This window comes from Hippopotamus amphibius, chromosome 12 (genome assembly GCF_030028045.1).
Source record: "Hippopotamus amphibius kiboko isolate mHipAmp2 chromosome 12, mHipAmp2.hap2, whole genome shotgun sequence".
Lineage (NCBI taxonomy): Eukaryota > Metazoa > Chordata > Mammalia > Artiodactyla > Hippopotamidae > Hippopotamus > Hippopotamus amphibius.
Genome location: NC_080197.1, coordinates 49,424,843 through 49,452,170, shown reverse-complemented (window position 1 = coordinate 49,452,170; position 27,328 = coordinate 49,424,843). Strand labels below are relative to the sequence as shown.

Sequence of the window (27,328 nt, the reverse complement as noted above, 5' to 3'; positions counted from 1 at the left end):
GCAGTGTCTGGGCCTGCAAACACAGATTAGATGTGGAGAGTGGGGAGCCTAGACGGGCTCACTCTATGAATTTTTCAGCCGCCATCTCTCCTGGCCTCTGAAATCACTTCCCTCATAGATTTCCAGGTGTGTGTTTTGGCCTCCTCTCCTAATCTCTTGCTGTATGTATAATCTGATATCATGAAATCCTCTGGGCTATGGTTTCCTGTAAAAAACAGTTTTGAATTAGATGATCTGGGGCTCCTTAATCTTGAATTTAATCTCCTAAATCTTAGTGTTTTTTTTTCCATTTTGCTTTCGTGTGACCAATCTTCAATCAAATTATTTTACCAACGTAATTAATGATTGAGTTCCTTTGGCAAGTCCCAGGCTCAGCCGCGTGCAGCAGACACCAGCAGTGGCCAGCCCAACCTGGCGCTCCTCATTCCAGGATGTGCTTGCTGCATTCCACTGCAAGTTCTTGAACCCTTATGCCTGCAGCTTTTCTTTCTTTCTTTCTTTCTTTCTTTCTTTCTTTCTTTCTTTCTTTCTTTCTTTCTTTCTTTCTTTCTTTCTTTCTTTCTTTCTTTCTTTCTCTTTCTTTCTTTCTTTCTTTCTTTCTTTCTTTCTTTCTTCATGGATTGGAAGAATTTGTTTATTTATTTATTTAATTGAGGTATAGTTGATTTACAATGTTGTGTTGATTTTTGCTGTACAGCAAAGTGATTCAGTTATACATATATAATTTTTTTAAACTATCTTTTTCCATTATGGTTTATTACAGGATATTGCATATAGTTCCCTGTGCTATACTGTACAACCTTCTTGTTATCCATTCTGTATATAATAGTTTACATCTGCTGACCCCAAACTGCAACTCCATTCCACATCCTCCCTTGGCAACCACAAGTTTTTCCTCTATGTCTGTGAGTCCATTTCTGTTTCATAGATAAGTTCATTTGTGTTATATTTTAGATTCCACATATAAGTGATACCATATGGTATTTGCCTTTCTCTTTCTGACTTAATTCACTTAGTATGTTAATCTCTTAATTCCATCCATGTTGCTGCAAATGGCATTATTTTGTTCCTTTTTATGGCTGAGTAGTATTCCATTATAGATATGTACCACGTCATCTTTATCCATTCAACTGGATGGCCCTTTAGGCTGCTTCCATGTCTTGGCTATTGTGAATAGTGCTTCTGTGAACATAGGGGTGCATGTATCTTTTTGAATTAGAGTTTTGTCTGGATACATGCCCAGGAGTGGGATTGCTTGATCATACGCATGTCTGGAGGTTTCTCTCCACAGTGGTGGAGACTGGAAGTTCTGGGGATTAAGTGTTCCTAGTAGTGGCCTCCCGCTGATGATGTATAAGAGTTGGTGGATGAATAATCAAGCCCATCTGCCCCTCTGGTGGGTTAACCCTGAGGTGTGTTCAGTGCTGTCTCCCAGCAAGATTGAGCCCCAGTTGCCGAGTGGTGTCCCACTCAATACCACTCTCTGCCATCCTTACATCACTTACTCTTCTCCCCTTACCAGTGTTTCCTGGGATCACCTCCCTAAAAATCTACTTGCACTCAATTTTTTAAATTGAATTGCAATTGACATATTATGTTGGTTTTAGATGTATGCATAGGTTTTTTTTTTAAATCTCTTTATTGGCATATAATCGCTTTACACTCATACCAGTTTTTGAGGTACACCAAAGTGAATCAGCTGTATTTATACATATATCCCCATACCCCCTCCCTCTCTGACTCCCTCCTACCCTCCTTGTCCTGGCTCTCTAAAGCATCACCCATCATAGAGTTGATCTCCCTTTGTTATACAGCAACTTCCCACTAGCTATGTATTTTACATTTGGCAGTGTATCTATGTCTATGCTACTCTCTCACTTCATCCCAGCTTCCCCTTTGCCCCCCACCCCAGCCCCGTGTTCTCAAGTCCATCCTCTACATCTGCATCTCCACTCTTGCCCTGTCACTGGCTTCATCGGTACCATTTCTTCAGATTCCATATATATGAGTTAGCATATGGTATTCGTTTTTCTCTTTCTGGCTTACTTCACTCTGTGTGACAGACTCTAGGTCATTACATATAACTCCATTTCATTCCTTTTTATGGCTGAGTAATATTCCATTGCATATGCATGCCACATCTTCTTTATCCATTCATCTTTTAATGGGCATTTAGGTTGCTTCCATATCCTGGCTATTGTAAATGGTGCTGCAATGAACATTATGGTACATGTTTCTCTTTGGATTATGGTTTTCTCTGGGTATATGCCCAGTAGTGGGATTGCAGGGTCATATGGTAGTTCTATTTTTAGTTTTTTAAGGAACCTCCATACTGTTTTCCATAGTGGCTGTACCAGCTTACATTCCCACCAACAGTGCAGGAGAGTTCCCTTTTCTCTACACCCTCTCCAACATTTATTGGTTCTAGATTTTTTGATGATGGTCATTCTGACCGGTGTGAGGTGATACCTCATTGTGGCTTTGACTTGCATTTCTCTAGTGATTAGTGATGTTGAACATCTTTTCATGTGTTTGTTGGCCATCTGTATGTTTTCTTTGGAGAAATGTCTATTTAGGTCTTCCGCCCACTTGTGGATTGGGTTATTTGCCTTTTTGGTATTAAGCTGCATGAGCTGCTTGTGTATTTTGGAGATCAATCCTTTGTCCATTGCTTCGTTGGCAAGTATTTTCTCCCATTCTGAAGATTGCCTTCTTGTCTTGTTTATGGTTTCTTTCACTGTACAAAAGCTTTTAAGTTTCATGAGTTCCCATTTGTTTATTCTTGATTTTATTTCCATTATTCTAGGAGGTGGGTCAAAAAGGATCTTGCTTTAATGCATGTCATAGAGTGTTCTGCCTGTTTTCCTCTAAGAGTTTTATAGTGTCTGGCCTTACATTTAGGTCTTTAATCCATTTGGAGTTTATTTTTGTGTATGGTGTTAGGAAGTGTTCTAATTTCATTCTTTTACATGTTGCTGTCCAATTTTCCCAGCACCACTTATTGAAGAGGCTGTCTTTTTTCCATTGTATATTCTTGCCTCCTTTGTCAAAGATAAGTTGCCCATATGTGCTTGAGTTTACCTCTGAGTTCTCTATTCTGTACCATTGATCTTCCTTTCTATTTTTGTGCCAGTACCATACTGTCTTGATCACTGTGGCCTTGTAGTATAGTTTGAAGTCAGGGAGCCTAATTCCACCAACTCCGTCTTTCCTTCTCAAGATTGCTTTGGCTATTCGGGGTCTTTTGCATTTCCATACAAATTGTAAGATTTCTTGTTCTAGTTCTGTGAAAAATGCCATTGGTAATCTGATAGGGATTGCATTGAAACTGTAAATTGCTTTGGGTAAGATAGTCATTTTCACATTGATTCTTCAAATCCAAGAACATGATACGTCTCTCCATCTGTTTGTGTTGTCTTTGATTTCTTTCATCACTGTCTTATAGTTTTCTGCGTACAGGTCTTTTGCCTCCTTAGGCAGGTTTATTCCTAGGTATTTTATTCTTTTTGTTGCAATGGTAAATGGGAGAGTTTCCTTAATTTCTCTTTTTGCTCTTTCATTGTTAGTGTATAGGAATGCAAGAGATTTCTATGCATTAATTTTATAACCTGCTACTTTACTAAATTCGTCAACTAGTGCTAGCAGTTTGCTGGTAGAATCTTTAGGGTTTTCTATGTATAATACCATGTCATCTGCGAAGAGTGACAGTTTTACTTCTTCTTTTCCAGTTTGGATTCCTTTTATTTCTTTCTCTTCTCTGATTGCTGTGGCTAAAACTTCCAAAACTATGTTGAATAATAATGCTGAGAGTGGGCACCCTTGTCTTGCTCCTGTTCTTGGAGGGAATGCTTTCAGTTTTTCACCATTTAGAATGATGTTGACTGTTGGTTTGTCATATATGGCTTTTATAAAGTTGAGGTAATCTCCTTCTATGCCCATTTTCTGTAGAGTTTTTATCTTTTTTTTAAAGACATTTATTTAGCTTCATGATCAGACTATTACATTTAGCAATCAACAGCATAGCTGCAAAAAAAAACAAAAAACAAAATCTACATTAAAACCCTTTGTTGGAATGCTTTACGCTTTACACAGAACAGAAAATAAAATAACTTGTTATACAATTAGTCACAAATACAGTCCTCGAGGGTTTTTTTGCCCATACACATGAGTATTGTCTAAAACATGTCTTCTTTGTAGCAGCTAGGCCCTGCCACCACTGTGCTTGGCTGAGTTCACAAATCCATTGTAACCTGTAGCTTTCCTGTCACTTCTCTGGCTCTCCTCTCCTGCTAAGCTTTGTTTTCTGGCAGTAATTAAAACCTTCTGCCACCGCCATAGCTACTGCTGCTGCTGGAACTGTCATAGCCACCTTGGTTTCGTGGTTTGGCAAAATATTGCCCTCCACTACCATAGGGGCCAGAACTTCTGACTCCAAAGTTTCCTCCTTTCGTGGGTCCAAAATTTGAAGATTGATTGTTGTAATTGCCAAAATCATTGTAGCTTCCACCACCTCCAAAATTGCTTCCATCATTACCAAATCCATTATAGCCATCCCCACTGCCACCATATCCACCACCACTGTGGCTACCACCAAAGCCACCTCGACCACTGAACTTTCCTCCACGACCAAAGTTGTCATTCCCACCAAAACCACCACCGTGACCACCACCAAAATTTCCAGAACCACTTTGACCTCTTTGACTCAATGAAGCACTAGCCATCTCTTGCTTAGATAAGGCTTTCCTTACTTCACAGTTGTGGCCATTCACAGTGTGCTATTTCTGAATGGCAGTCTTATCTACAGAGTCATGGTCATCAATGGTTACGAAAGCAAAGCCTCTCTTTTTGCCACTGCCTCGGTCAATCATGATTTCAATCACTTCAAATTTCCCATACTGTTCAAAATAATCTCTTAGGTGATGTTCCTCAGTGTTTTCTTTAATGCCACCAACAAAAATCTTCTTCACAGTTAAGTGGGCACCAGGTCTTTGGGAATCTTCTCTTGAGATGGCCCTCTTTGGTTCCACAACTCTTCCATCCACCTTGTGTGGCTTTGCATTCATGGCCGCATCCACCTCCTCCACAGTGGCATAGGTGGCAAACCCGAAGCCTCTGGAGCACTTGGTGTTTGGATCCCTCATTACCACACGTCTGTGAGCATTCCCCATTGCTCAAAATGGCTCCTCAGGCTCTCATCAGTTGTTTCAAAGCTCAAACCTCTGATGAAGTGCTTCTGCAGCTGTTTGGGCTCTTTGGGAGACTCTGACTTAGATATGATGGCATTGGAGGGGGGAGATGTCAACAATGCTTACTCGGCAGTGTCCACGGGACTGGAGAGTTTTTATCTTAAATGGATGTTGAATTTTGTCAAAAGTTTTTTCTGCATCTATTGAGATGATCATATGGTTTTTATCCTTTACTTTGCTAATATGTTGTATCACATTGATTGATTTGTGTATGTTGAAGAATCCTTGCATTCCAAGGATAAACCCCATTTAATCATGCTGTATGATCTTTTTAATGCGCTGTTGGATTCTGTTTAGCTAGTATTTTGTTGAGGATTTTTGCATCTGTATTCATCAGTGATATTGGCCTGTAATTTTCTTTTTTTGTGTGACATCTTTCCCTGGTTTTGGTATCAGGGTGATGGTGGCCTCATAGAATGAGTTTGGGAGAGTTCCCCCTGCTATATTTTGGAAGAGGTTGAGAAGGATAAGTGTTAGCTCTTCTCTAAATATTTGATAGAATTCTCCTGTGAATCCATCCAGCCCTTGGCTTTTGTTTGTTGGGAGATTTTTAATCACAGTCTCAATTTCCATGCTTGTGATTGGTCTGTTCATATTTTCCATTTCTTCCTGGTTCAGTCTTGGAGGATTGTATTTTTCTAAGAAGTTATTCATTTCTTCCAGGTTATCCAATTTATTGGCATAGTGTTGCTTGTAGTAGTCTCTCATGATCTTTTGTATTTCTGTGGTGTCAGTTGTTACTTCTCCTTTTTCATTTCTAATTCTGTTGATTTGCATCTTCTCCCCTTTTTTACTGATAAGTTTGGCTAGTGGTTTCTCAATTTTGTTTATCTTCTCAAATAACTAGCTTTTAGTTTTATTGATCTTTGCTATTGTTTCCTTCATTTCTTTTTCCTTTATTTCTGATCTGATCTTTATGATTTCTTTCCTCCTGCTCATTTTGGGGTTTTTTTTGTTCTGTTTTTTCTAATTATTTTAGGTGTAAGGTTAGGTCATTTATTTGAGATTTTTCTTGTTTCTTGAGGTAGGATAGTAGTCCTATAAACTTCCCTCTTAGAACTGCTTTTGCTGCATCCCATAGATTTTGGGTTGTTGTGTTTTCATTGTCATTTGTTTCTAGGTATTTTTTGATTTCCTCATTGATTTCTTTAGTGATTTCTTGGTTGTTTAATAGTGTATTGTTTAGCCTCCATGTGTTTGTATTTTTTACAGTTTTTTTCCTGTAATTGATATCTAGTCTCATGGCATTGTGGTCATAGAAGATGCTTATATGACTTCAATTTTTTTGAATTTACCAAGGCTTGGTTTGTGACCCAAGATGTGATCTGTCCTGGAGAATGTTCCATGTGCACTTGAGAAGAAAGTGTATTCTGTAGTTTTTGGGTGGAATGTTGTATAAATATCAATTAAGTCGAGAGGGTCTAATGCATCATTTAAAGCTTGTGTTTCCTTATATATTTTCTGTTTGGATGATCTGTCCACTGATGTAAGTGGGATGTTAAAGTCTCCTACTATTATTGTGTTATTGTCGATTTCCCCTTTTATGGCTGTTAGCATTTGCCTTATGTATTGAGGTGCTCCTATGTTGGGTGCATAGATATTAACAATTGTTATATGTTCTTCTTGGAGTAATTCCTTGATCATTATGTAGTGTCCTTCCCTGTCTCTTGTAATAGTCTACTTTAAAGTCTAATTTGTCTGATATGAGTATTGCTACTCCAGCTTTCTTTGGACTTCCATTCGCATGGAATATCTTTTTCCATCCCCTTACTTTCAGTCTATATGTGTCCCTTGGTCTGAAGTGGGTTTCTTGTAGACAGCATATGTAAGGGTCTTATTTCTGTATCCATTCAACCAGTCTGTGTCCTTTGGTTGGAGCATTTAATCCACTTACATTTAAGGTGATTATTGACATGTATGTTTACATTATCATTTTCTTAATTGTTTTGGATTTGTTTTTGTAGGTCTTTTCCTTCTCTTGTGTTTCCTGCCTAAGAAAGTTCCTTTAGCAATTGTTGTAAGGCTGGTTTGGTGGTGCTGAATTCTCTGAACTTTTGCTTGTCTGTAAAGCTTTTGATTTCTCCAACAGATCTGAATGAGATTCTTGCTGTGTAGAGTATTCTTGGCTGTAGGTTTTTCTCTTTCAGGACTTTCAGTATATCCTGCCACTCCCTTCTGGCCTGCAGAGTTTCTGTAGGGCAATCAGCTGTTCTCCTTATCGGTTTTCCTTTATATGGTATTTGTTGCTTTTCTCTTGCTGCTTTTAATATTTTTTCTTTGTGTTTAATTTTCGTTAGTTTGATTAGTATGTGCATCAGTGTGTTTCTCCTTGGATTTATCCTGTATGGGAATCTCTGTGCTTCTTGGACTTGATTAATTATTTCCTTTTCCATGTGGGGGAAGTTGTCCACTATAACCTCAAAATATTTTCTCAAACCCTTTCTTTTTCTTCTGGGATGCCTATGATTCCAATGTTGGTGTGCTTAATATTGTCACCAAGGTCTCTGAGACTGTCTTCCATTCTTTTTATTCTTTTTTCTTTTTCCTGCTCTGTGGTAGTTATTTCCCCCATTCTATCTTCCAACTCACTTATTCATTCTTCTGCCTCAGTTATTCTGCTGTTTATAGCATCTAAAGTATTTTTAATTTTGGTTATTTTGTTGTCCATTACTGTTTGTTTGCGCTTTAGTTCTTCTGAGTCCTTATTAACTGTTTCTTGTATTTTCTCTATTTTGTTATTGAGAAATTGGATCATCTTTACTATCATTACTCTGAATTCTTTTTCAGGCAGTTTTCCTATTTCCTCTTCATTTATTTGATCTTGTGCATTTTTACCTTGTTCTTTCATCTGTGACACACTTTTTTGTCATCTCATTTCTCCCCACTTTGGGTGGGCAGTATATTGTTCCTGTCCCACTGGGTATTTGGCCTGAGGCTTCAAGCACTGGAATTTGTAGGCTGTTGAGTATAGCTGGGTCTTGGTTTTGAGGTGAGAACCTCTGGGAGATCTCACTCTGGTGAATATTCCCTGGGAACTGGGTTTCCCTGTTAGTCCAATGTTTTGGACTCAGAGCTCCCACCTCAGGAGCTCAGGCCTGACCCTGGGCTTCTGAATCAAGATCCCACATGCCGTGTGGAGCAGGAAAAGGAAAAAAATTCAGAAAAAAAAGTAGGAGAACCACAGAACAGTAGCAAGATAAAAAATATGATAACAAGAAACTAACATATGTGTTAGAAAAAGTTTTTAGAAAAAGATGGAGCAACAACTGGAAGGTAAAACAACTGCAATAGCCTAAGTGAGGAGGTGGGAAGAAAAAAAAGAAACAGAAAAAATAGCAAAAAAAAAAAAGCCAGAAAAGGTCTTGGCTGTGGGGGCGAGGCTTAGACAAGGGCAGGGGTGGGGGGGTGGGGGTGAGGTTAGGCAATGGGCAGGGCAGATGCTTAGAAAAGGCCCTGGGGGTGGTGGGCAATGGGACTTAGGCCCAACAAGGCAGAGGGGCCCAGGAATGCCTCTTGGTCCTGCTGGCAAAGGACCAGGTCAGTGTACCCAGCAGGCCCCCTGGGCCCGAGTTGGTGGGAGAAATGCTAGGCACCTCCCCTAGTCCTCCAATCTTGGAGGGTCCCTCCCCCTTGGGTTCTCTTCTTCCTCACCCCCTCTCTCCTATTCCCCTAGGACCCTCACAACTGCCGGGGGCTCTGGAAAGCAGGAGACCAGACTCTGCCTCTTCTCCTTACTGCTTTCCAACATGGTGGAGCTTCCGTGAACGCATGTTGGAGGAGGATGGAGGGAACACTCAGAATCACATGCTGCTATGTGGATTCTGGATCCTTGCTGGCTGTGCTGCAGGATGGGTTGCTGAAAAACAATGCATTCTAACTGGTCTTTCAGAGTCTATGGTCCTGGCTATTTGTGCTTGATTGCAAAGGCCCCACACATAATGGCCTTTGTGACCCAACCCCAGGCTTCTGTCCATCCCTGTGACCCCTAAGTGGGGCACATGGGAGTTTATGCGTCCCTACACCTCACTGCTTGCCATAAGGTGTCAAGGCATTATGTCAGACTCCTTCATCTTCCAGTTACCTCTACTGCTGTTTCACTATCTCTCTGGGCCATATACAGGGCTCCTCTTAGTGGACTAGGGCCTCCCCTAGTAAACCTGGACAAGCATTGCATTGGTGCCTCCCTGCCCCATGATCTTAGGCTTCCTTATAACTAGATGCTTCTATTGCATCCTCACCTCCACCACCTAGATTTAGACCCTGAAGGAGAAAGCAAGGACAAATGCACTTGGTCTTTAACCAACTTGTTTCTTTCTTTCCCACCACCATTGGGACTGGAAGGGCTAGGCTCTGTTTTTTGCCTGTATGGAAGGCACTTCCCCTACATCATTGCTTCCTTCCTGAGGGTCATTAATCTTCCTGGTTCAGCCTTAATGGTGGAAGAGCATCTTCTTTACACTATGGAAGATATCCTGTGATTTGAGCTGGCCAGGGACAGTTGGGAGTCCAAGATGGCTAGAGACTTGGAGTCACAGAAGATGAAAATACTCTGGTTGAATAATTCCCAAATAGTATATCCATTATATGTGACACAATACTCTGGATTCCTCCAGGAGAAATTCTGCTCTCAGAATTAATCATTCTAAAAGTAACAGCTAATATCTATTGGCTGCTTATGATGTGCTAGGCATTTTTCTAAGATATATGTTTAATCCACATATAATCCTATGATGTAAGTACTATTATCATTCCCATTTTACAGAGGAAGGGGTAAGGGGTAAAGTAAAATTCACATGGTTAAGTACAAATTATTATTTGAACATGATTCTGATTATGAATTCCAGGCTCTTTCAGTACACCTCTTTCTTCATTCTGCTCTTCTTCCTGCCACCGGACTTTGTTCTCCCCTTAAACATTTTGCACTCTATGTGTTGGTCAAATCAAACTATTTGCTGTTCCACCATATTCTATCTCATTTCTCCTCTTCTGTGTCTTTGCTCATTCTGTTCTCTTTGCCTAGAATACTCTCATGCCAGCATTCTCCATCTTGTAGAGCTCTGCCTAACTACCTCCCTACTCCAAATCTTCTCTGATTCCCTTGGCTGCAAGGAATCTTTCTAAATTCTTTCCGTTTTTGTGCTTACAGTGTCTCAACTTCTACATGGAATTAATCATATGTAATTTCGAGCATCACTTTCAGATTCAGGCTTGCACCCCCATCTTTGTTCCTCCGCAGCAGCCAGCAAAGAGACTGGATGAGTGGGTGGAAGACCTTCTTCTGCACACACTGGACAATCCCTGCTGCAGAGTTCAGTCAAAGTATTGTGTCAGGAGTTTGCCTAGGAGCTGGATCCAGAGCTGGGAACCTATGGACAGCATTAAATGAGATTCTGGAGACGACATCTTTCATCTCAGCCTGTGACTCATATGTGGAAATTCAGTACAAGAAGTCAACAAAAGGATGGAAGGACCATGAGTGTATATGACCTTCTGTTCCAAGAGCTGACCACCCTGCTTCTTGTAGGCAAACCCTCTGCCTACTTCCCTCTATTTGATGATTACTTATTCTTTTCAAGGTCCAGTGAATTCCTCACCTCCTGCTCATTTGTTATATCTGAAGAAAGTGCCAAACACACTTTTTTTTTTCATACCAGTTTATCTCTTGGAAAAGCTGTCCTGTATTTGGAGCTCTTTGAGCATCTATAAAGGAGTAAGTTCAAGCAACCTCAGGAGGTGATGTGTGGCTTGGGTGGTGTACCTTAGGAGAGAGGCTGACCTGGTGATCAGAAGGCATTTTGTTCCTGGAGTCACGAAGAATGACCAGTGCTCAGGGTCAGCCAGTAGGAACTTGTGTGATGACTGCACACTCTGGCCTTGGACTTGCTTTGTCTTTGAATATGAGAAAGCCCTTTCCCCCACCACCTACTTTTCCTGGGGTCAGGGTTGCCTCTCGTCATAATCTGCTTTCCCACATGGCTCCAACACCACATCTAAATAGCTCCATGTGTATTCAAGACAAATGTGCTCAGACCTCTCCCAGAGGGGGCATTTCTCTCATTAGGAGAAAAGAAATGCAGGAGCACTGGAGTGGCCCTGGCATAATTCTGATGTCTCTGGAAACTGGAGTCTAGATTATGAAGTCCTTTGGATGGGATGCACTCTTTCCTTGCCAGAGGGAAGGAAGGTATCTTTTTGCAGTTTAAGATTCTCCCAGGAGGTCAGAAATCAGTTTAAATGGCCCTTTAAACATTCTTAGAGGAGTCCCCTCCTTTGGACTCAGGAGGGCAGTTACTGAGTGCAGTTCACTGGACCAAAGTGAGACCTTGGGGCAATGTTTTGGCTCCAGCAAGTGTTAGCTGTGCATCCTTAAGCAAGTTATTTCCTCATTTGAAATTCAGATCCTCTCACCTAAGAAAGGAGTGAGTTGAATCACAAGCCCTAAAAGGACTTTTCCTGCTTTGGTGTCCTATTGAAGGGGTGTGTGTGTGTGTGTGTGTGTGTGTGTGTGTGTGTGTGTGTGTGTCTTCTTGAGCCCAAGGGAGAGAGTATGGTTAAATTGAGGAGATATGATTCAAAGCCAACATTTCCCCTAGAAATAGAACTCACTTTAAGTTTTCTAACCACCTCCCATGTGTCACTTTTCCCTTCATAAGCCTGGAATTGGTTTTTATTCCTAAAGGACATGAAGCCATCTTTTGATTTCTTAAATTTGAGAATCGACTTATTTTTGATGTTGGATGCTGAAAGAAAAATATCTAATAGCTTCATCACAAAGCCATCCTTCTCTTATTCTTGCTGAGGGGACAGATCTGTTTTGCCAAAAGAGATTAAATTATCAATATATAATAGTATAGTATAACAAAGGGAGTCCAACTCGAGGATGGAAGATGCCTTAGAGGACTGGGGCGGGGAGGGTGGGGGGGACTCGAGGGGGGGGAGTCAAGGAAGGGAGGGAATACGGGGATATGTGTATAAAAACAGATGATTGAACCTGGTGTACCCCCCAAAAATTAAAAAATATATATATAATAGTATATATAAGTGTTTATATATCTCAGTGCATTAAAAGTATCTTAAGCTTAGCATTAAATAGTCTTGAGGAGAAAAGGGCAAACACAAGTGCAATTAATTTATTACCTTAACTCCAGTTAGATGAATGAACAGTCTCCATGCAAACAGCAGTTTTCATTAAACAAACAAGATGATTGTAAAAATGAAGGGGTAATGTGAGCATGGAGTAGTGGTTCTCTGATTTATCTGCATGCATAAGTACACTACTGGGCTGCAGCTTCAGGGATGTGACCAAGATAGGCTAGTTGCTGGGGTGAGCTGCCACTTCTAAAAGTATCTTCAAGAATTTCCTTCTCCGGTTCAAGGTTGAATTAAATGGCTATTACTTCACTGATATCCAAATATACTAACATATAGAAGATTAGCAGGGAAAATGTTTCAACAGTGTGGTTAAGATTCCATATGTTAATTATTTCATATGATAACAACATAACACTGTAATTCACTGGAAAATCACAAATCACACTGATATTTACAAAAGCTGTTTCAGTTAAATTTAAATGAAGGGAAGATGGTATGTTTTAGTACAAAAAGGAAAAAGGGGCTGAATTCTTTTGACAGACACATTGGTAACAGTCTACTCAAAGAATCATTTTTAGGAAGAGAGTCAGGACAGGGGTAATAAGTAAAAATGCAGTTATTATATTTGTGAAAATGCAGATAACTCCAAATATTTACTTGCTTGGCTATAGAATGCATTGTGTAATTTTGTAAAATCAGTATCTATAAACAATTTGGCTTAGCCTAATGTTAAAGTGAATTTGAATTTTCTGAGGGTACAATGACTGGGCTGAAAGTGAGTCTTCTGGGTGGTGATGGAAAATGTTGGTTGAAACATCACTGTTGTATAAAAATGCCAACAATTAATTAAACACGCACACACACACACACACACACACACAAGCAAACAACTAAATGACCCCTTCACTATAGAAAAGCAGGAATTATCCAAACATGGGTCATTTGGGTCAACCCCAAACCAATTACCATTTGCGTAGACTCTGCTTCAAAATGAATAAGGAAGAAATAGGACAACTATACACAATTACCACAGATGTGTGATAATACAAACAGATTTAGGCAGCCCTGGGTGTGCTGTTTAGCAACATGCAGGGAAGACTGTCAGCACTTCTATGACCACAGGGATACTGAAAGTCTGAGTGTGGGGCGGGTAACCAAGACTCTGAGGTTGAATCTTCCTGATTATAACCCAGGATGAGGATTCCTTTTTTGCCCTGATATAAATGGACTGCACTGCAAAGAGTTCAGGGATCACTGGTCCAAAGAATAAGGATGAAAAAGTGGGAGTGTTTCTCCATAATAAGCCACAGTGGATGAGGTCCAAACAAATTGTTCAATATCATTTATCCATTCTCATCGCTTGAATAGTTGAAAAGTACTTTCACAAACCATGACCTCAGTGGGCTCTCTCAACAGTCCTGTTAAGTATGCAGAGAAGATATTTTCATCATCCCTGTTTTGTTGAACAAAACTGAGATGCAGAGAGAGTAAACATCTAGGTCACATGAACCCAGGTCTTTGGATTCCAAGTAGAGCTCATCTTCGCAAAAAAGAGGGTGTGTTCTAGAAAACTGACCCAGGCCTTAGCAAAATGGCCACACAGATTATGTTCATTGCAGTGACCCCCTTCTCTGTCCCCTTCCTCCCTGACGCTAGAGCTCCTGACATCCTTTACAGTAAGGTGTCAGGAACTGGATGTGTTCCTCATTTCGGGATTGTCCGTCTTCACCCAAAAGAATGATAGGCTTGCAAGCATCAATGGAAAAGAGATTTTTTTCATTCTTCCCTTTGAAATTACACCATTACAGATAACCAATGACCCGGTTATGAGAAAAATTCTTTTTTGGCAGCCAGAATCCTTGAGAATGTTCTAGGGAGGTCATAAGATCTGGGTGGAAAAGCTCAATGTGATGGCGTGAACCGTCTTCCCATGAGGCTGTAAACCCCACTCTAACTCACCCTTTTATCTCCATTGTGCTGTATTCTGTAGGCTTTTGACTTTCCTGCACTGACCAGATACAGAATGATGGAAGATGAAGAATGAGTCTAAATAACTGTGTGCGGCCTCTGTCTGACCACCTAAATATCTGGATATAGCTTGATGACTCCAATGGCTTCTGCCATTTCATTTTGCTATTTAAGTATTTTTGCACACAGCAGGCAATCAGTAAATGTCAGCTCCTGTTGCCCTTGTCTAATCTCGCTGGTGTGGCTGTGCACAGGGTAGGTGTTGGGCAGGTGTCAGTGAATGCTAGCTGCTGTGGTCTGTGTCTAGTCGCGCTGCATTTTATGACTCCAGAAGCATCCAGCTCCTGGAGAGCAGTGAGGTGTGAGCACAGCTGCCCTTTCCCCTGCAGCCTGTGAACTTGGTTATCGGTGAACTGTGCTCCAAGTGCCGGCTTTCGGGTTTTCAATTGTGAAACAGCAATGGGTCACTTCAGCCTGATACAATCCACCTCTTCCGTGGCCGGCAGGCCGCTGGTTCTGAGGTCAAGGTCGGCGCTGGACCTGCTCCCCCGGTGGGCGGGCCGCCAGCGCAGCAGCAGCATCCTCTTGAAGTACTTCACGGTGTCGTTCCTGACGGTCACGAAGCAGACGGTGTTGATCATGCTGTTGCTCATGGCTATGCACTCGACGACGTAGAAGGCCGTGAGGTAGTGCTTCTCCTTCACGAACACGCTGGGGAAGAAGTCACGCAGGATGCTGAAGCCGTAGAACGGCGCCCAGCACAGCACGTAGGCCGTGAGGATGCACACGAGCGCCCCCACCGTCTTCCGGCGGCAGCGAAGCCGCTTGCGGGCCTGCTCTGTCTGGAAGCCCGGCACCGCCTTGAACCAGAGCTCCCGGGAGATCCGCGCGTAGCACAGGGTCATGGCTACCACGGGGCCCAGGAACTCGATGCCGAAGACCAGGAGGAAGTAGGATTTATAGTAGAGCTGCTGGTCCACTGGCCAGACCTGGCCGCAGAAGATCTTTTCCTGGCTTTTGACAATAAAGAGGACGGTTTCCGTTGTGAAGTAGGCTGATGGGATGGCTAGGAGAATGGATGCCAACCAGACCAAAGCGATCAGGAAGGACGCTGTTTGGTAATTCATCCGTGGTTTTAAGGGGTGAACGATAGCGAGATATCTGGTGAGGGAGGGAAGCCATCAGAAATGATGATGTGTGCTTGTAATCATTATTGGTTTTTAAGTAACCCCAACACCCACACTAGCAGACAAAAGGGCACAGTGACTCCCCATGTACCTTGTATATTGTAAAAAATATTTATTTATTTTTATCTATTTATTTTGGCTGCGGCAGGGTCCCGATTGCGGACTCTTGGTTGTGGTTCTGGCATGTGAACTCCCAGCCATAGCCTGCATGCGGGATCCAGTTCCCCCACCAGGGACTGAACCTGTGCCCTGCATTGGGAGTACAGAGCCTTATCCAGTGGACCACCACGAAAGTCCCTCCCCATGTACCTATTTTCCAGTGTCGACACGCTTCATCTTATTTTAGCAACATCATTTGGCATTTGGAGGAGAGGCGTGGTTTAGTGTAAACAGCACAGGATTTGGGTCAAACAGACAGAATAAATCCTGTGATCCTGAGTGTATCAGCTTCCTGTTGCTGCTGTAGCAAGTTACGAAAAACTCAGTGGCTTAAACAACACAAAGGTCAGAAGTCTGACATGTCTCACTGGGCTAAAATCAAGGTGTTGGTAGGACTGTGTTCCTTTCTGGAGGCTCTGAGGGGAAAAATCTCATTTGTTTCTTATCTAGGGCTGCCTGCGTTCCTTGGCTTATGGCCCCCTCCCATGTTCAAAGCCATCTGTGGCCAGTCAAGCCCTTCCCACAACACATCACTCTGACACTGACTTTTCTGCCTCCTTCTGCACATTTAAGGGCCTTTGTGATTACATTGGGCCCACCCGGATAATCCAGTATAATGTCCTTCTTTTATGATCAGCTAATTCCACCTGCTATCTTAATTCCCCTTAGACATAACATAGGGGATTAGGATGTGGATATCTTGTGGCGGGGGGGAGGGTCATTATTCTGCCTACCATATTTGAGTCCAAAGTCCTTACATAACGCAGAACTAATTCAAGACTTAATAACACTCTCTCTGAATCTGGTTCCATCATGAAAAGTATCTCAGTAACCAATGCCAAAGAGAATTTCCACAGCCCTGCTTATTCTGTCATCAATTCTTAAATTCTAAATCCTTTTCATGAAATAACCTCTTCCTTATCCTATAGGATGCTCTAAAATTCAGAGTTGTCATCAAATAAATCATAAAATAAAGAACACTGGCCTAGACATTATTCAGAAGCCCTGGAATTCACCCGTGCACCTAAATCCTTGAATAAATCACTTATGCTCCTGGGACTTAGTTTCTTCATCTGTGAAAGGGAGATAAAAATAACTTTGCAGACAACCTTGCAGGCTCTTTGAAAGTCTCCATTTGAAATATACATAAAACATGGTGGAAGCTGTAATACTTTGTTTAAACCCATCTCTTGCTATGACTCGTTCATTGGCCAGAGGGACATCTGCAAAGTTTTTGTTGCCATCTATCTGCTTGGATGTGTGTTTCTTGAGGTCAACACTCTCCTTCTGGGTTCTCTATGACTTCAAATAGCATCCCTTCTAGGCCCTCTGCACATGAACCTTGCTCTTCTGTGGCTGCCTGTGTCAGGGTTTGCAAGTTTATCTAATTCTAAGTATGCTGTGGTCCCCATGCCCACAGATATAAGCCCGTTATTTATCATTAGTGTCATCTCAGCAAAAGTGAGAGTTTAGCCATCATCCATCTTTCTTATCATTTTGCCTTATTTTTCAGTAGGTTTGAAACTGAGTGAGAAAGAAGGGTGCTATTTATTAGGGTCCTGGATTGCAAAGGCTGAAATTCCACATGCTGCTTTGACATCTACAGGGCCCCAGAAGCCTAGTTCTGAGTTCCTCTATTTTCACCAGATATACCCCTCCACCCAGTGGGAAAGGCTCCTGTCCTGCTAGTTCCTCTATCAGTGGGAAGAGTTACACCCCCCAGTCCTCAACCTATGGATTTCACCTCCCTGCCAGTTGGCAAAATCATTCAAACAAGCCAATCACATCTTCCCATGGGAACCAAGGGTCCCCTCTGCCTCTTGTCACCATAGAGCCCACTGCCCACAGCCCCTGCTGGTTCATTCTATTCCTGAATGCAGCTCCCACATGGCCCTGCCTGGTGTACAGTGGTCTCCTCCCCTGGGCTGCGAGTATGTGAGACCAACCAAGTGCTGTCAGCCTCATCGTTCTAGTTTCAGGTGTCCTGTGTTCAGTTGTCTGCTACTACTGGTGCTGGAGAGGCCTGCCTTCATCAATGTGGTGAGTAGGAGGTGGTCAGAATTGTGCACTTGAATCACAGCATCTGCCACGTGAAACATTCTCAGACTGCATCACCAACGAATTATCTGTCTTCCTCTGAGTTACTCTTAACTTATCACTAGATTATTCTAGTTTTTGTGTGGAAGAAAAGCTCCCTGAGGTCAAAGACTGTGTCTTCTACCACTTGATGTTTCCATACACATAGGTTGGGCCACAGTAGGACCCAGCAACCTGTGGATCTACCAGGTTGTAGCAGATGCTGTTGGTGTCTCTATATTATCCCTTTGCTTTTATCACTTCAATGCGTACCTGTCCACGCCCACCTGCTAACACCTGCATTTCTTGGTTGGAAGGCCTTCTCTGGCTTCCAGAGTCCTCTTGGTAACCTGTACAGAATTTGCAGGGTGGCCTTCACAAATCACTTATGAGGGCTGGTGTATAAATATCCCAGTTCCCTCCCACCTCCCATTCCTAGAAGAACTCTGAGGTGTGATCTACACCAGCTCCAAGAGCTCTGTGGCAGGAATAAGCATCAGTTGCCCACAGTGGAACCTTGTCCAATAATGCAGCTTGTATTGACTGCCTTCCCTTGCCTGCCTCATCTCCCATCTCCCTATAGGTACTTCCTGAGTGCTACCTGCACACGAATTCTTGTCTCAGGGTCTATATTAAGAGTAATCCAAACTAAAGGACAGGTTTGAGGCTCTGGCTAAGCTCTATGGAAACATAAAGATAGAGGACATGGTAATTGCACTTAAGATAAAATGTCCTTTGGGAAAGACTCTCTGTGTCCCCATACGCAGCATGAGATTGAAAGACAGATTGGCATCAGATTACAAAGACTCTGGGGCACTGGACTCAGATTTGACGTATGTTCTATAGGCATCGAAACTTTTGGAGGTTTTGTAAGGAATGAAATATATTAGAAAGACTTTTCAATGGTGATATTCTGATGCTTAATAAGGATGAGTATGGATTTCAGGGGACAGGAGCTCCTGAAGGGGTGAAGAGACAAGTTAGAGGACATTATGATGGTCCAGCCATGACTTGTCAAGAGACGAGGCCGGGGTGGGAGGGAGTCGCGGGAGGGAGGGGATATGGGGATATAGGTATAAATACAGCTGATTCACTTTGTTGTACAGCAAAAACTGGCACAACAGTGTAAAGCAACTATATTCCAATAAAGAGCTTAAAAAAAAAAAAGAGAGGAGCTGCAGGGACTATTGGTGGACCTGGTGTAGAGGTGTGTGGATGGGGGTAGTGAAGAGGAAAGTTAGAAACTTACACTCAGCTAAAAATAACTCCATGCTTGTTTTGCTTTTGTGAAATATGCTTGCTGCACAGAGAAAAACAGAAAAACAGGATGACCTAACAATCCAATGTAACTTTAAGATGTTTTGCTAAGAAATGGAATGTTCTGCACCTGCTCTTGTAAGTTTCTGTTAGGAAACTTCCATGCTCTGTAAACATGTGCACTATAAAAGTAAAGCTCATCCTGAGTTCCGGGCCCAGAACTTTGGAGCGTTAGCTCGCCTGGGGCCGCCGTTTTAATAAACCTGAGTTCTCCAACCCTCTGAGTGTGGTGTTTGGTTTCTCACGGACCGATTTCTGCAACTGTAGAACAGGGAGAAAGGCAAAGGATGATGGCAGTGTTTCCTGCTTGGGTGACTGGCAGATGGTGGAACTGCTGACAGAGCTGGAAGCTGACTGAGGCAGAGCTGGCTTGGGGTGGAAAAGGAAACTGTATTGTAACAGGATGGTTGTTTTCTGAGAATCTCCCATGTTACAACAACAACAACAACAACAACAACAAAGAAAAAAAGAAAGAAAGAAAGAAAGAAAGAAAGAAAGAAAGAAAGAAAGAAAGAAAGAAAGAAAGACCCCTCTCCCCCAACTACATTATAAAGACAAAGGTTTCGATGGAACAAAGGGGATGAGAACAGTGGTAACTCTCACTTGAGTAAACATCGGAATCACTCAGGGAATTGGGTAAAATGCAGATACATAGGCCCTAGCCCAGGGGATTCCCATTCAGTAGGGAATGGGAATCTGACTTTGTATCATTGTATCAGACATATTTTGTATCATTTCCCCTGGGGAATTTTGTGCAGTTGGTTGATAGGTAAGTTTCATAAACACTGGGTCAGGGCTTGAGAGCCTCAGAGTTGTGATAACAAAATTGTTTTTTCCTGCAGGAATTAAGTTATAAAAAGGAAGATGCTTCTTATATCTGTATGTGTATTATATTATCATAAATGAAAAATAATCAGCGAGTTGATTAAAAATGACAAAAGACCTAAATAGCACTCAGAACAAGGGAAAAATTGGATTTGAAAGAAGATAGAAGGGAAAAAGATGATTAAAACACATCATCAAAATGAGTTTCAGCATAACTCATAATGGTGAACCAAGAAGATGTGACACAAATTGCCCCCCTCAAACAGAGCCACTGGTGGTCCAATACTGGCCTACAGCTGTTTACATAAATAAAATGTGTCAGATTTGTCTGAAGCTGCTATTAGAAATTTTACTTTATAAGTTTATAGTAGATCAAGGGCTTCCATAACATCTCATGCAAATATATGCAAATAAGCACATGGATGTGTGCAAAAAAGAAAGGCAAGAATGTCCTTCCCTCTTTTTTTGCAACCAAACCCTGTAATCTTATTTTAGTCATCTTTTTTTTATTTTTTTATTTTTTTCTATTTTTTGGCACATGGGCTTAGTTGTTCCGTGGCATGTGGGATCTTCCTGGAGCTGGGATCGAACCCGTGACCTCTGCATTGTCAGGCGGATTCTTAACCACTGCACCACCTAGGAAGCCCTGTAATCTTATTTTAAAATCAGCTCTGCAAAAAAGTCACCAAAAATAAGAGTACATACTGTATGATTCCATTATTATGAAGTTAAAAAACAGGCAAAACTAAACTATGACGCTAGAAATCAGATCAATGGGTGCCTGGGGTGGCAGGATTGACTGGTAAGGGGCACAAGGAAACTTTCTAGAGGATGGAAATGTTCTATACCTTGATTTGGGTAGTGGTTACAGGAAAAACTTCGCACATACTGTCCTGACGGGAAGCTGCCCTGGCTAACCTAGTCAATGTGGCTTCTAAGTAGTAACCTGCCTGAACTCACTGCTTTTGCTTTTGTGTTTGGTGAGGTTCATGGTTATATGACATGCGTGTATCTGAAGCAGATATGGTATATGGGGAGAGGGCCTAGAGCTGGGGGACCCAGAAGCCTCACTCTTGCTCATATTTGGGAGAACATAAGCCACAACTGGAGACACCAAGTCTCCTTTTACCTTAATAGATCGGCAAGCATTTGAATCTGGAGTAATGCCAGCTGTTAGAGCTAAAGTGAGGAAAGGAGCAGCCTGGGCCACCTCCATCCTTACCCCTGCCCGACATCCTCACCTGTCGATAGCGATGGCCAGCAGGGCATTGGTGGAGACATAGAGTGAGACGGTACGCAGGTAGTTGACAGAGGCACAGAGCACGTGGCCGTGCTCCCAGGAGAGCTGGCGCACTACATAGTAGTCCATCTCGAAGGGGCAGCAGACAATGGCCACCAGGAAGTCGGAGATGGCCAGGTTAGCAATGAGCAGGTTGGTGAGGTTGCGCAGCTTCTTATAGCGAGCGAGGGCAGTGATAAAGACAAAGTTGCCAATGCCACAAATCAGCATGATGCCCACAAGTGCCACCCCGACAACGATCTTGGCTGCGAAGAAGGTCTGAGTCTTAGTCATATCCTCATCCTCATCTAGAGGGAGGTCGTAATCACCATAACTGAAGTTGAAGGGGAGGGAGGAGGCATGGTCTTGGGTTATACTGAAGTTGGTTGCAAAACTAATGCTTCCATTCTGGGCTGCCATGGTGAAGCGTGCTGGTGAGTGGTATGCGGGAGTCTCCGAGGTCTGAGTAGTCTGAGCTGGGGGTCCAGGCCTTCTGCTCTCGTGAGGTCAGGGATCCGAGCACCCTGCCCACATCCTTGGGGAGTCAACATGCCATCCTGGATCCTAGAAGGAGACACAACCAGTTGATAAAATACAGGAGAACACCTGGTAGCATCCTCCCAGAGTTTCCTCAGTGTCGACCCAAAGACAGACCTACCCTGTAGTGGGGAGGACACCTGAGACCTGGAAACTGGGAAACCCTCTACTGGCTGTTTGGCTGTCAGGAGGGACTGGGCATGGGATGGACTGGATGTCCCAGAGACACCCAAGAAGAATGTGTACCTTTGCCCTTTGCCCTGGGGCCACGACCAGTTTGACTGCCCAGTTCCCCTCCCCCTCCCCCAGCAGCCCCCACAGAGGTCTTCTGGAAGTTTTCCCCAGCTGCTCAGGCAGCTGGCCCAGGATTCTATGGCAGTCACAATGTTGTGCCAGTTGTTGTCCAGGGACAATGAAGCCAGAGGACTTGGATACAGCAGGGTCTTTCCTCCAAAGCAGAGGCTGCTCTCTCTGTCCCAGCCAGTCCACAGACTTGGAAATCACCATTTCCACAGGGACAGGCTGGCTCAGCTTGGGCCAGTGATTTACACTCTCTGAATCCCAGGTTTCCTGTAAACCGAATTCCTGTTGCCTAGCCCAGGGTCCGCAGCGAGTAGGGCTGGATAGGAATCTGTTGGGCAAATGAATGAGGGTCCTGACCAGGATTCTGCAGGTGGAGGGGCCTGCGGTGGGAGGGAATTCTGCTGCTCTGCTGGGCTGCTCTAGAAAAAAGTCCTCTGCCTGCTTCCCTCCACTGCCTCCGCTGTTTGGATCTGCCCTTCACCAGGCCCTCAGCTCCCCTTCCAGAAGCAGCCTTGCCTGGGAGGCACCAGCTTTTGTCACCAAAGTCTGTGTCCTCTGAAAGTGGTGGCTACTCCAAGACCTGGCTTAACTGAAAACAGCCACCCAAGGGGGTGGGGGGAGTGTCAGTGAGGACCCAGGAGGGCCTGAGGGCTGACCTGTCCCTTATGGCCTAAGTCCCCTACATTCTTGGTGCCTCCGGATGCCCACCGGGGAGGAAATGAAGCCTCTGAAGTACTGCGCCCTCAGGAGATAGGGTACCGTTGGGTTCGGTGTCTGAGGGACTGGAAAAGGACCCAGACCCAGCACCCGTGGAATGGGGGTCCCTGGCCATCCAGCCATTAACCACCTTCCTCCACCTCTCAGAACACCTGGAAAAGATTCCAAGTGTGGGGGCCGCGGGATGCTGGAAGCAAGAAGCAGACCAAACTGGACAGTGGGTTTGGCGCAGCCCTGTGAGAAGAGAGGGAGACCGAAGGACAGGAACTGCTCCCCGAAGGGACAGCCGTCGCAGGGTGGCAGGGACACTCCAACCTGAGGCGCGCCCGCCTGCTGGGTACGCGAGGAAAGGTTCAAGACCGCAGCGGGGGGGTGTCCTCTTTTTGGGTCGCCTCTCCGTCTCCCGCGAGACCCCCACCCTCCGCAGACACTGCTCAGCCCGAGACGGAGAAGCGGGAGTCGCGCACTCTCGGCTTCTACGATCCGCTGCTCTTCGGTTCTGGCACCCGCGAGGAGACAGCGGGCGCCCGGGCTGGAGCAGGTCCCCTCCCCGTTACCGCGGGATGCACTCCCTGCCCTCGACCAGCCGGCTCAGGAGCCCGGTCCTTCCTCTCCCGTATTAACCACCCGGCACGTCCGCGCGTGGACAGAAATCAGAAATCAAGTCAGAAATTCAGGCTTGAGCAGCAAAGCATGCGGGGCCTCCGGGCGGGAGGAAAACTGGGAGTGGAGAGAGGAGACGGTGAGCAGAATCTTCCCAGAGACACCGCCCCTTTCCCGCTCACCTTCGCGTAGGTGCCCCCCGCCCACGCCTGCCCAGCTACCCGCGGGCTCCCTCCGCCTGCGGCCGCACCGCCCACTCCCAGCCTACGGTCCCCTGCCCGGTCACCTCCCGGCGCCAGCGCCTACTGAGAGCCAGCCCGGGCGCATCCCGAGGGCGGCAGCGGGCAAAGCAGCCCAAAGGCCCCCGAGAAAGAAGTGGGTGTAGGAGCCCCTGCCCGGGCGACGCCCCCACACAGCCGCTGGAGCCCCGGGACTGCGCAGAGCTCTGCACCTACGGGCTTCCGGGCTTCCCCGTTCCCCCAACCCCCCGGCGGGCGCGGCAGCGCGGGCGGCCCGAGGACCCGGACTTGCGCTGTGTAGGAGGTGTCCCTCTTTCTTCCTCGCCCAGCGCGCTTCCCAGGCGCGTCGCGGTCTCTGGGTTCCAGATAGATTTGGCGCTCCGCCCGCGCAGCTCTTCCCGGCTTCTGGGGCCCGACCGGGTGCGCCCGCCCCTCGCTGGGCTCCGCCCCGGGGTCCCAGCCTGTCTCTGAGCGGAGGCGGAGGGTGGGCGGTCGGCTCCCGCACCTGGTGCTCCCAGGGCGCGGGGCTCTTGGAGCTCTAGCCTCCTTGGCGCAGGTTTCCGGGCCGCGGGGTCGGCCCCTCGAGAGGATTTCTGAGCCCTCGTACCCCGGTGTGAATGGGACCGCAGTAGCCGTTTAGATGATGCGATTCTGAAGAACCCGCAAGACTCTCTGCATTCCTATGTGGCGCCCCACGGGGGTCGCCAGTGGGGGGAGCCGAGGATCCTGTCTTCCAGGAGTCTAGTGACAGCGTCCGCTCCTGCTACGCCGCGACTCCGGGAGGACCCCAGGGTGCAATCCCTCGTTCCGGAAGCTGGTGCTGCGGATACTCCGACGAGTGCAGAGTCGTACTTTGGAGCTGTGTGGGGTGGAGGAGACCCCCGGGAGGAAGCTGGGGACCTGCGGCAGCTTGCCCTGCTCAAAGCTCTGACCCTGAAGTCCTCACTAAAACCTGCGATGAGTCCTTGGTCATTCAAAGACCATCCCAGTTGGGCCTCCTCCTGTCTTTAGGGAAACTCTCGAGCCCTCCACTTTGTTTAAAACAGGCTCTGACTTTAGGCAATTTCTCTTGCTTCTCTGGTCCTTGGTTTCCTTATGCATTGAATGGGGGGATTAAACTCTCAGGACCTGCTAATTCTGATGACTGGTAGCTGCAAAGCAGGGAGGGAAGCTCTGGCTTTACGGAACTGGAACTGGAAGCTGTGGCAGGAGACTGAAGATCTAAAGGGATTCCCCTCTGTTAAATCCCAGCCAATGATAATCGACAGCGCGGAATATGGACTCTGCTTTGTCAGATCTTCCCATCTTTCCAGAGAGTCTGGGATTTCAGAACTTTATAAATACTCTTTTGGGTCAATTAAAACAAAGCAAAAACCCCATGTGGGCCAAAGAGAACATATCTCAGAATGAATATAGTCCACTGGGATGCCAACTTAAAATACGTGAATAGATAATGAAGAAGCCCTTTGCCTGGTGACATTCTGTGATTCTGCCTTTCAATTTATATAAGGGCATTTGTTAGTGTATCTATGTCAATGCTGCTCTTTCACTTCGTTGCAGCTTCCCCTTTGCCCCACCCCACCCTGTGTCCTCAAGTCCATTCTCTACATCTGCATCTTTATTCTTGCCCTGTCACTGGGTTCATCAGTACCATTTTTTAAGATTCCATATATATGAGTTAGCATATGGTATTCGTTTTTCTCTTTCTGGCTTACTTCGCTCTGTATGACAGACTCTAGGTGCATCCACCTCACTACAAATAACTCCATTTCATTCCTTTTTTATGGCTGAGTAATATTCCATTGTATATATATGCCACATCTTCTGTATCCATTCATCTGTTGATGGGCATTTAGGTTGCTTCCGTGTCCTGGCTATTGTAAATAGTGCTGCTATGAATATTGTGGTACATGTTTCTTTTCGGATTATGGTTTTCTCTGGGTACATGCCCAGTAGTGGGATTGCTGGGTCATATGGTAGTTCCATTTTTAGTTTTTTAAGGAACCTCCATACTGTTTTCCATAGTGGCTGTACCAGCTTACATTCCCACCAACAGTGCAGGAGGGTTCACTTTTCTCAACACCCTCTCAAGCATTTATTATTTCTATATTTTTTTGATGATGGCCATTCTGACCGGTGTGAAGTGATACCTCATTGTAACTTTGACTTGCATTTCTCTAATGATTAGCAACGTTGAGCCTTTTTTCATATGTTTGTTAGCCAGCTGCATTCTTCTTTGGAGAAATGTCTATTTAGGTCTTCTGCCCATTTGTGGGTTGGGTTATTTGCTTTTTTGGTATTAAGCTGCATGAGCTGCTTGTGTATTTTGGAGATTAATCCTTTGTCATTTGCTTCATTGGAAATATCTTCTCATTCTAAGGGTTGTCTTCTTGTCTTGTTTTTGGTTTCTTTCGCTGTGCAAAAGCTTTTAAATTTCATTAGGTCCCATTTGTTTATTCTTGATTTTATTTCCATTATTTTAGGAAGTAGGTCCAAAAGGATCTTGCTTTGATGGATGTCATAGAGTTTCCTGCCTATGTTTTCCTCTAAGAGTTTTATAGTGTCTGGCCTTACATTTAGGTCTTTCATCCATTTTGAGTTTATTTTTGGGTATGGTGTTAGGAAGTGTTCTAATTTCATTCTTTTACATGTAGCTGTCCAATTTTCCCAGCACCATTTATTGAAGAGTCTATCTTTTCTCCAATGTATATTGTAGTCTCCTTTGTCAAAGATAAATTGCCCATATGTGCATGGGTTTATCTCTGGGCTCTCTATTCTGTTCCATTGATTTATATTTCTGTTTTTGTGCCAGTACCATACTGTCTTGATCACTGTAGCCTTGTAGTATAGTTTGAAGTCAGGGAGCCTGATTCCACCAACTCCATCTTTCCTTCTCAATATTGCTTTGGCTATTTGGGTTTTTTTTTTTTTTTTTGCATTTCCATACAAATTGTAAGATTTCTTGTTCTAGTTCTGTGAAAAATGTCATTGGTAACCTCATAGGGATTGTGTTGAATCTGTGAATTGCTTCTGGTAGCATAATCATTTTCACAATGTTGATCCTTCCAATCCAAGAACATGGTATGTCCCTCCATCTGCTTGTGTCGTCTTTGATTTCTTTCATCAGTGTCTTATAGTTTTCTGTATACAGGTCTTTTGCCTCCTTAGGCAGATTTATTCCTAGGTATTTTATTCTTTTTGTTGCAATGGTAATGCCACTTTGTTACTTGTGTTCTATTTATTTTTTGGTTCCTTAGTTGCATCTTTCCTTTCTTACTTGTCTTCCTTTGTGATTTGTGTGTGTGTGTGTGTGGTTGCTATGAGGCTTACATAAAACATTTTTTAAATATAACATTTTTTTAAAGCTGATAACAGCTTACCTTAAACTGCATACAAAACTCTACAGTTTTAATTCTCCCCCATATTTTATGCTACTGATGTCATACTTTACACCTTTTTATATTGTGCGTTCATTAACATGTTATTGTAGCTATGGTTATTTTTAATATTGTTTTTTAATTTTTATGCTTGAGATAAAAGTGATTTACATGACACCATTACAATATTAGGGTATTCTGAACTTGATTATATATTTACCTTTACCAGTGAGTTTTATATGTTTATATGTTTTCATGTTGTTAGGATCCTTTTGTTTCAACTTGAGGAAATCCCTTTAGTGTGTCTTGTAAGGCAGGTCTAGTGGTGACGAACTCGCATACGTTAACAAGTTTAAGAAAAAAAAAAGAAATCATATAACGTCTACTCTCAGCCCATAACTGA

At 44.0% G+C, this 27,328-nt stretch overlaps 1 protein-coding gene and 1 pseudogene across 1 annotated transcript; both read right to left on the bottom strand.

Annotated features, from left to right (window-relative positions):
- Positions 1–4,313: 4,313 nt before the first annotated feature.
- LOC130833986 (heterogeneous nuclear ribonucleoprotein A1-like) lies at positions 4,314–8,994 on the bottom strand (annotated as a pseudogene).
- Positions 8,995–14,770: 5,776 nt separating this feature from the next.
- PROKR2 (prokineticin receptor 2) lies at positions 14,771–21,569 on the bottom strand. The gene is made up of 2 exons (XM_057703387.1): positions 21,112–21,569; positions 14,771–15,467 (listed from the first exon to the last, which is right to left on the bottom strand). The coding sequence occupies exons 1-2, from the start codon at positions 21,567–21,569 to the stop codon at positions 14,771–14,773; spliced, it is 1,155 nt and encodes a 384-aa protein (XP_057559370.1).
- Between the last annotated feature and the right edge of the window lie 5,759 nt (positions 21,570–27,328).

Excerpts from the sequence above, each read along its gene's own strand:
- PROKR2 (XM_057703387.1), bottom strand. The coding sequence starts at position 21,569 with ATGGCAGCCCAGAATGGAAGCATTAGTTTTGCAACCAACTTCAGTATA. Across the intron at positions 15,468-21,111 it reads CTGGCCATCGCTATCGACAG|ATATCTCGCTATCGTTCACC; the intron begins GTGAGGATGTCG and ends CTCCCTCACCAG.